Source organism: Coenobita brevimanus, chromosome 54 (genome assembly GCF_032717465.1).
Source record: "Coenobita brevimanus isolate Jiangsu-jjx chromosome 54, ASM3271746v2, whole genome shotgun sequence".
In the NCBI taxonomy this organism is placed as follows: domain Eukaryota; kingdom Metazoa; phylum Arthropoda; class Malacostraca; order Decapoda; family Coenobitidae; genus Coenobita; species Coenobita brevimanus.
This window is the reverse complement of record NC_137007.1, coordinates 29314665-29324888: the sequence shown is the minus strand read 5'-3', so window position 1 is coordinate 29324888 and position 10224 is coordinate 29314665. Positions and strand designations below refer to the sequence as shown.

Genomic DNA, 10224 nt, shown 5'->3' with positions numbered 1-10224 from the left:
GTACACAATCCCTTCAGTATTGGTTGCCTTAAATAATAAGAACAAATGAAAAGAAACAGGGCATCAATAACACTCATTGTGAAACTATCGCTCACCTGGTTGAGGACATTTTTTCACCGTCTGTACAGCCTTGAGCAAAAGTTTCCAATAATTCTCAGTCGGTTATAGCAATGGAAGACGTCGCATGATCCATTCTTATGTGACAGCAATATGAAGCAAAAAAAAAATGTATATATATAAGGAAGGTTACCCTCCGTCGCACTGGGGAGGAATGAGATATAAGGAAAGCAGGGCACGATGCTGGAGGAAGAATGTGACTTTTGCTCATGCCTGTACCCCCAATTTGCAGGAAAAGCCCCGTGTTGCTTACCTTGTTGCTGGAGATGCTGTGGAGAGGCTGGCAGGTCGGCACATCTTGCACGTTTTCATTTGCGGAGCGTCTTGCACTTTTTTTCTTTTTACAAAAAGTCTTGCACTTTTTATCTTTTTACGGAACATCTCACGTCTTTTGTCTTTACGGAACATCTCACTAAGTTCCTTTTTACGGAACATTTCACTTTCTATTTTACGGAACATCTCCAACTTGTTCTTCTTTTTACGAAACATCTCTCACTTTACTTTTATCATGTCCGTTCCGTGTTCCTTACACCCAGCTACCTGTCTTAACACTCACGGGATCATATCACATCCACAAACACTTCTTTTCATTTACGATTCTACACAGCGGATCCTTCACCCCTTTGTGTCCTTATCTACATAGTGTCATTTAGCTGTTAAATTGTCGAGCTTGCGAACCATCAGTATGGGCAGTTATTCTAATAGTTGCCATGGAAACCGTAGTGAGCTCCTTGTCTCCCGAGTGAAGCTTCGAACACAAGAACCATTAATAAGACCAAGTTATTTGAGCTGTTGCCATGGAAACAGTAATGAGCTCCATGTCCCGCGAGTGAAGCTATGAATACACGAATCATAAACAGAAGCAGTCATTCGAACCTTTTACCTTTGAATCTTTAGTGAGCTATAGATAATTTCCCCGTGAAGCTTACTATGATGGAGAGCTCACGATTTAACATTAACAGAATAGACATGGAATTTGTGAGCTCCTTAAAGCCCCAGTAAAGCAATACCGTGTTGGGGATTCTTTTCATTCAGACGTAGACGAATCAGTTGTGGAAGTGAGGCATTGTCAGAGAGAGAGAGAGAGAGAGAGAGACGTGTGAGAAGTGAGTGAGGGTAGTTTAGGAGCGGGATGTGAGAAGGATTCGATGCTAAGTCCCTCTGCTATCTCTCTCTCAGTCTCTCCTTCACCAGCCTCACAGCATAATATAGTTCCTTTGGTGTGTGTTATGTTTCCAGTCTTACTAAAACCGTTATGTGTTTCTTTCCGCAATCTTTCGTTTATATTCTTTCAGCTAAAGTCTCTCCGTTATATTTTACGCAGTCTCCCCTTCACCATTTTCGTAATATGTAAGCCTCCTTCAATGCTTTTTCTCTTTTCGTAGTCTGTCCTTCTATTCTTGCTGGTGAGAAGGGCCTGTTAGAGGGATTCGCCGCAAAATACCCTTCGTATATCTCTCTCAGTCACCCTTCACCACCTTAACACATGGCTTCCTCACTGCGTTTTCTTTCTTCCAATCTTACCACAAAGATCGTCACATTTTCGCAGTCATTCTCTTCCATTCTTGCAGGTGAGAAGGACATGTGTGTGGGATTTGGTACAAAGTCTCTCTGTATGTGTCCCTGTCTCTCCTTCACCACCTTCACATCCAGTCTCCTCCGTTTTCATTTCTCAGTCTTACAACAGTGACAGCATACATAACTTACACTCTTTCTCTTCTTCTCTTCTTGTAAAGTCATTTGAACCTTCCTTGGTGCATTTTTCTCTTATTTTCATGGATTTGGGTAACAGTAGTAGTAGTAGTAGTAGTAGTAATAGTAATGGTTGTAGCAGTAATGTAGTAGTTATTCACTGGACCATCCATTTCCAATCTTTACATCAATAAAAAATAACTACACACATTCAATGCTGCCCCTCACCCTTTTGCCACCATTTTATTTTTTTACCAACACCCTATTTCATTCCATAGAGTGGCAACCTCTCACAGTACGAGGGCAAAAATACAAACTACAGAGGCAGTTCGAAATTTACTCATGCTGCCACAAAACGATTTTATTCAGTTTAGGAAAGCTCACGTTAAGGGGTTTTATATATAAAAATTTAACTGCACACTGCTGATGGTCCAACGATAAGTGATTATTTACTGTAATCTCTTTCAGCCATCGAACCAAATACCACGTAAAATTTCCTAAGTATCTTCCTTTAGTTTCTTCTTTTTTTTTCTTTTTTTAGTCTTTCAAAACAATCGCTTCAGACACAAAAATAAACCGCACTAAACAGTTTCCTCTCCCCACCTTAGTCTCATCCTTTTTTTTTTTTTTTTTTTTAATTGCTTGTTAAGTCATCACACTTTTCCCCCACATTATTATGCACTGTCGCAAAGGTAAACAAGTAATATTCCAAATGTAGATTTTTCTTTAAATTTTGTGCTAGATTAACACAGTGAGGTTCATGGCTTTTCACATCTTCCTTAACTAAAAGCGACCACACTTCCTGCCACAGAGCAAATAAATGGTTTCTCGAGTCTTGTTTATGTTGTTGAGCACTATTACAACGCCTCAGTGAACTCATACGATTGTCTACTCCTAAGTCACTCACACACTTCGATATAACTGCCCGTGTGCTAAATAAGGCTGATTTACGGTCAGTAAAGTAGTAGGTATGGTAATGATAACTGACAAGCACACACTTTCACCCTACCCTGCGGTCTGAGGTGTACTGATGCGGTCTACAACTTCATCTTCCAGGACCCTGACACTGTTATTTCACGGTCGTACAATTCAGCAAATCAATTTACAATTTACTTGCAATGTAACGCTTTTATCTAATCAGCCTCTTGAGAAATAAAACTTAATAATATAGTGTTAGTAATATTAACCAGTCTCCTACGTCAGAACGCCAGGGACATATGATAGCAGCTTACAGAACAAACGTATCTTTGCAAGCAGGAACTAAGACCCATACCCCCCCTTAACCAAAGAGCAGCCAAACACCGCTATACAGATTATCAACTCATATTTTCCCTCGGTATCTAGCATCATAATCGCCTACTAAGATACCAGAATTAAATTATCAGCTTTCAGTAAGGTGTTGGAAAGTGTAAGGCGGCTAGACAGTTTCTGGGAAAAATCAGAAAAGAAAAATTGAGGAAGCGGCATATTACACTTCCACAACACTACCCCCTTCACCCTCACCATCACCCACCACCGCAAGATCCCACAATCCACGTAGGTTCTCCTTTATTTGGATTTCCTCAGGGCTATTATTTAGTTCTTAATAAATATAATAAGTAGATGCAAAAGGTGAAATCTAGAGAGGGGAAAAGGCGGTCAAGGTGAAAACAATACGCTCAGGGTACAGATAGAACTAGACGATGTTGTATTTGAGAGTCCTCTGGTTAACAGTAAGGTATTGCTTACTGCTGAGAAACAGTTGATGATTATATACGAGAGGCAAAAAATATACGGAGAAAATGGAAGCCAAGAATAAAATTGTAAACGATCAGTGTCATTAGCAAAATCAAATTCCCAAATGACGCATGGACTATATTTTAAATTAATTTACGTATTTATTACATTATTTATTTCTAGCTTCGTCTTGTCCTGCTTTCAAGAAAAGATGAAGTGTGTCAGGGGCTGAGGATAGGACAGGAGAAGAGAAAGTAAAGGAAAACAAATCACATTAAGGCACGACAAGGTAATATCGACTGAGTCAAAGCAAAGGAAGGCAAGGCAACGCAAGTCAGAGTAATGGAATGCAAGTCAACGTAAAGCAAGGCAAGAAGGGCAAGACGGTGCAGAAAAATTGCTCTCAGGCTAGGACAGTGATGGAAGCGAGGTGTCAGGGAGGCCGAACCCGCTCACGGCCTGATAAACAGCTCCGCCATCTGCCACACACGCTGAAACACGGCAGGCACGGGATGCGTCGGCTGCGGCAAACCAAAATTAAAACTTTTTACAATCTTTTCGCCAAAACTGAAACTTTTTAACTTTTAGCCAAGGCTGACGCTTTTAAGCCTTTGCCAATATTGAAACATTTTTGTAAAAGCCACATGATCACGATGGTGGCATATGCTTAAGGGTGATATCCCAGGATACACTCAGTGAGTAGTAGTAGTAGTAGTGGTAGTAGTAATTGTAGTAAGAATAGTAGTAGTAGCAGAAGTAGCAACAGTAGTGGCAGTAGTCGTCGTCGTCGTTGTAGAGGCAGTAGTAGTAGTAGTTAATGGATGGGGGTCCATTCTACATGTACTAAGATGCTAAAGCGAGATCTGCCCTCATTCCCTTGTTTTGTATCCTTTATATGCTTTAGAAGCGGGTTGACCCCTCCTAAATATAATGGTGTCAAATCTTACATAGTGGAAGACATTATCCAGGAAGAAAACGAACTGACCTGTCGAAGTTTATTTGAAATCCATGTGATCACTTTCCCCTGCCTCTGATCGTATTTGTTTTGGGAGGGGGTTGACTCTCCCCCCAAGAATCACTGGAAGAGTCACGTTCCACAGATATCGCAATACAGATGAGAGTCCATTGTGCAAAAGGTATTATGATATCAGTCAAATCTGGTTCTCTATTTCTGATAATTTTTAATTTGGAAAGGGAGCTGACCCACTAAAATCATGACTGGAAAATTGAATATAGTAGAAGACCTTTGCAGTAATCAAATGGACTCACCTGGGAAGTTTCACTCAAATCCACGAAATAAGGCACACACACACACACACACACACACACACACACACAGGCTGAATTTCGGACATCGGTATAGGGCGTTGCCCAGAATTATACCATCCTGCTTCACGGTGATGGTAGTAGTATAGCAGCAGCAGCAGCAGCAGTAGTAGTAGTAGTAGTAGTAATAATAATAATAATTATAAAAATAATAATAATAAGCGGCTTCATACAATCCAATCATGTGTTTTAATAATCCTAATTGTTATGCTGGATTTGGTTTGGCAATTTTTGAAACTGAGAATAGTAGGAAATTTTGCTGCGAACATTGGCTAGGAACTCGAGTGCAGAAGTAAGGCAAGGACCGGACATGATGCAAATTTAGGCTATAAATGAGATTACAGACTAGGAAGTGAAAATTGGATTGTAAATATTGCATATATGGAGGAAGCTACGAGTAAGCTGTGCATTAGATTGCAAATATATTAGGTACAGGGAACTGGACTGTAATTACTAAACATGCAGGGTGTCCGAGGAGGAAAAGGGCGTAACTTTGGAACGAAATAGGTGTGGGAATTCTAAGTAAAGTATGCTGATTCAACGTGTGTCTATCTTACCCGTCACGGAGCTACAGATACCGCTTATCGGTGAATTATGAGGGAGAGTGTTTTAGCCCATAAAGTCATCAATCTGTAGCTCCGTTAGTGTTGAGATTCGGATACTTGTTAATATCATTTTTTTTTTTCCAGCGTTATGCCCTTTCGTCCCGGGACACCCTATATATATTAAGTTAGGATTTCTAAGTTACTGGAAACACAGGCTGGAAAATTAGGCTAAAACTACCTCGAGATTGCCTGCAGATACAACCAATAAAGCATCTCCCAAACTGCCTTGCGCTATCAGGGGATCAGCCCCCGCCAAGCAGTGATGTATTCCTGGTGCAAGCACTGGCAGGAGGGGGGGGAGGGAGGGGGGCGGAAGGGCATTTGCATATGAGAGCCTGGGAGTAAGAGGGGGGAAAAATAAAAGGGAAACGAGAGCGTTGATTAATTCCTTTACCCTAGGACTCAATTTTATCACTTTCTTGCTGCTTCAAGACGATTTTATTCAGCTGAGAAGAGGCTGTGGAGTAAGGGGTTTGGTGAATGCCTGTTACAGGTATCTGAAGTATTTCCAGAGTGCAGGAGTAAAGTCGAGTCCACACCTAAAGCCTGCTGGTGTGGGAGGGAGCTCTGTAGCGCTGTAATCCGTAGACACCTTCACCCGCACCCGCCCGTGTCCAGTGAGGCCACTTGTATGGTCTACTCTCATGCAAAACTCCCACCCGCACCAGCAAGCATCTGGTGTGGACTGGCATTAAGAAAATATACAGGGCGGTCCGGAAATAAACCCCGAACAGAGGCTCATCCAGCAGTATTTAATGTGTTGTGGGGGAGCCTCATCTGCTGTATGGGAGTGGGTGTGGCACTGGGAGTAGGAAATGAATAAATGATGCAGGGTAGACATTGATAACATAATTATCTCCGCATCACACAAGAAATCGTTTGGCAGGTGGAAGAGGAGAGTTATAAATGAGCCGCCCTCTACCGCTCCATCCCCCTCACCTTTCAAAACTATCTCCCAAATTAAAAAATAAAAAAGATTAGAAAAAAATGAAAAAAAAAATACTTTTCCCATGACACTCTAGCAACGACTCCTATCCAGCTAGAATGAACAGATGCTATTAGTCACGAGTATATTAATGTATCTGTCGGGAGCTTTTGGAGAGGAAAAGAAATGGGTTCCTGTGTGTATATATATATATATATATATATATATGTATATATGTGGGAGATGGGGGGGTGTTAGAGAGAGAGAGAGAGAGAGAGAGACGGGGGGGGGGAGGGATTTTCAGAGTGTCTGGCACGATATGGCCAATTGACGTTCGCCATTCTCTGCAAATTAGTTTATCTTCCTTTTATGGAAGAGAAATTTGTTCAGTCATCCTCTCTTTTAGTCTCTTATCCGGGGCTATGGCAGGCTGTAAATGACGTCAGAGAGAGAGAGAGAGAGAGAGAGAGAGAGAAGGGGGAGGGAAGGAATATGTAAAGAAGGATGGTGTGTAAGGGTAGAAATTATCGTTACTAAGTAGGGACAGAACAGCTCTGAGGTCCTTCAGTCGAGGCCACCCCTTCACAGGATGCAGCGTCAGGCAATAAACAGCCTGGCAGATTATCAGTACGGTGATTATCACAATAATTAAAAATGATGTGAAAGTTTTTAAAAAGGCATTCATGGAAAGCGCGATATTTTCTGGATTTCTCGAATGAATGCATTACAAAGTGATAATTTTAGAAAAAGTTATGAAAAACTGCTGAAGTTTCTGGAAGCTCACTACCTTGCATTAAAAGAAAAAAATAGTGAAGATAATATCGACACCTTTAAAATACTCTTTTTTTTTTTTTTTTTTTTAATCTTCCATCTTCTCTGTCCGTCTATCCGTCTGTCATTTCCAGCTAGCTCTATTTGTTAATTCAGATTCGAAGCCTGTCTGACTTTTTTCGAAAAAGTTTTGACGGCCACGGTTTTTTACGGCATCAAATTTAACTCTAGTTTGTTTTGCCACTTGCCGATTCGCCCACTGTTTTCTGTTTTTTTAATTTAGGAGAGAAAATACTTGTTTACATGACCCGTGGGAGAAATTAAGTTTAATTGTGATGCATGAGTGATGCGATATAAGGCGTTCTCTAAGATGATCTGGCCTTGTGGGGACAGTAAAGAATGAGAGGCTGACTTATACAGTGCATGTGAGTGAAGAGGAAAAGGGGAGGAGGAGACAGAGGATTAATTGGAGGTGATATGAGCTGGAGGAAGGGCAGCCTGACTGCGGAGAACAAGGCAACAGGAAAGCAATATGTCTGTGTCCACTCCCCCTCGGATTAAGGAGTTTGACTATAAATAAATGTACATATATAAAGCATAATAAAGTTTCAGCCCGATTACGTATTTCATAGTTTATTTTTCATACCTTCCGGCGATTTTGTTCAGCGTATGAGGAACAGAGACTCTTATCCCAGGGTAAAAGAAAGTTGTCCCAAAATACGTAAGTTGAGAGAGGCTTAGTTGACTCTCTGCCCATAGATACAAAACCTCGCCCAGTATTTGGACTCCTCTATGTCAATTTCCTCTGCTGGCAAATCTTTCTAAACTGAGAAAGCCTCGGTATATTTGTTTCTTTCCCCATGGATACAAAACTTGGCCTAATATTTCAACTCCCCTACATGTCACCTTTCATTTTGGCTAATATTCTTAAGCTGAGAGAGGCTGGAAGTTTCTCTACCCATATATATATAAGACTTGACCTAATATTTCAACTCCTCATACATGTCACATTTCATGATGGCTAATATTCTTAAGCTGAGAGAGGTTAGATGCTTCTCTACCCATATATACAAAACTTCGCCAAATGTTTAAACTCTTGTGTAGGCTATATGTTACTTTTCTCTGATAACTAATATTCCTAAACTGAGAGGGGCTTGGCACGTCTCCCTACCCACGGATGATTCTCTGTAATATGATGCGTCAGGGGAGAGTGGCGGACATGACCTAAGTGTGATGTTGACGCAGTGGAACAGTACATCAACTTTTGTCTCTTACTGTGCGTGCAGGGGGGTGAAAAAGTATTAAATAAAGAAATGATGTTATAATAAGACCAAGATGTAAAACTGGGAACACCCTAGCTTTCCTTGTAGATTGCGTAACGCCTCTTCACTAGCGAGTTATCCTGCATACGACATCTATGTTCCCTCCTGTACGTTAATGCGGGAAACTATATCGATAATAGAACGATATCAGTAACATAGAAGACAATGTTAAGGGGTCGTATGCAGAATAAATCGCTAAGGGAGAGATGTTACGAATCCAGCGCCACCTCCAATACCTAACATGGAAAGAGCAAGAGCCAGCAATGTGGAGTGGGTGGAATGATGGAGGGCAGCTGAGTCAGGGTGGAAGTTAGGTGGAGTGTTTTTTTAGTTCTCCCTTGATGAAATGATGGGATGGGGCGTCAGGCGATAGATAAGGTGGACAGACTGATAGACTGCCAGACAGATGAATAGATACAGGGATTAAATGATTGACTGACAGACAGACAGACAGACAGATAAATAGATAGGTAGACAGAAATTGATGGATGGATGGATGAATGGATGGATGGACAGATAGACAGACAGACAGATAGATAGATAGATAGACAGACAGACAGATAGATAGATAAACAGATACGGGAATCAGCTGATATTCGAACAGGTACGCGGATGGCTAAACAGATGGTGAATTCAAAACTGCCAATGAATAGGTGGCCAATCACAGATCAAAGCGGGTCCCTTTAACGGGTGCCATAAAGCCGACAGTTTCTTTTTTTTTCCCTGATTTTTTTTTTTTTTCTGTTTTACGTGGTACAGGTTTGGCATTCACAGCCAGACTTACGACCATACTCTTCCGTAAGTCAAGGGAGGGGGAGAGGTGAGTGGTACGTTGGTTAGCGCATACAACTCGTAATCGGAAGTGCTAGAGTTCCATTCTTGAGCTGGTCAGACTCCTGGATAATTACATCTTTCTCCATTTGCATTTGTGTACCCAGCAGTGCAATAGAAAAAAAAATCATTACGAAGAAAAGCAGACCGCTGACCGATACCATAATCAAAATTTGACCCGCTGATTCAAAAAGGTTGCCATTACCTGTTCTGGGCAGGGGGAAAAAAAAGATACCCATGAATCGAATCCAAAATTTAACCATGTTCCATGAATGACTGCCAAAAATCAAAGGCCTCTTACACTTTCTCGTCCTCAGTTTTGATAACAAGATAGTAAGTTACGACGCGGGAACGGGGGTAAAAATGTTTATGAATACATATACCAGAGGCCGGAAGCTCTGAACACCCAACAGGGGTTTCGTCATTACAGGCAGAGAGAAGTTTGGCGGGTCACTGATCACAGGAAAATTAGCGATAGGGTTGCAATGGGGTCACGCCTAAATTAGAGAGAGAGAGAGAGAGAGAGAAGAGGTAGCGGCTGAATTATTGACTCTGGCACTAAATTCCCGATTCCAGATGGCATTAGATAGAAATGCTATATCAGGACAGTTGGTCTGGTCAGGTTTGATTGGATGGATCGTCTTTTTTTTTTCTGAATATTGCAAACCTGTCATAAGTGTCATAAGGCTTAATGTTTGAATGGAGACGTGACCCGTTTTCGATATAGCCTGCCATCATCATCATCATCATCATCATCATCATTAAATTGCGTTATTTTCTGGATCTGATTTGTCCTCTTTTCCTCTGTGTGTGTGTGTGTGTGTGTGTGTGTGTGTGTGTGTGTGTGTGTGTGTGTGTGTGTGTGTGTGTGAATTCCCTCCATAATAGAGTTAGGACAGGGACACAAGGACGGATGAAT

The 10224-nt window shown here is 41.3% G+C and overlaps 1 protein-coding gene across 1 annotated transcript in view; it reads right to left on the bottom strand.

Annotated features, from left to right (window-relative positions):
- Positions 1-5943: 5943 nt before the first annotated feature.
- Positions 5944-10224, bottom strand: part of LOC145401071 (hemicentin-2-like) — a 31927-nt gene continuing 27646 nt past the window's right edge. Inside the window, exon 11 of the mRNA XM_080273443.1 lies at positions 5944-6141. Coding sequence (XP_080129569.1) covers positions 5944-6141 — 198 coding nt within the window. The remainder of the gene's footprint in view (positions 6142-10224) is intronic.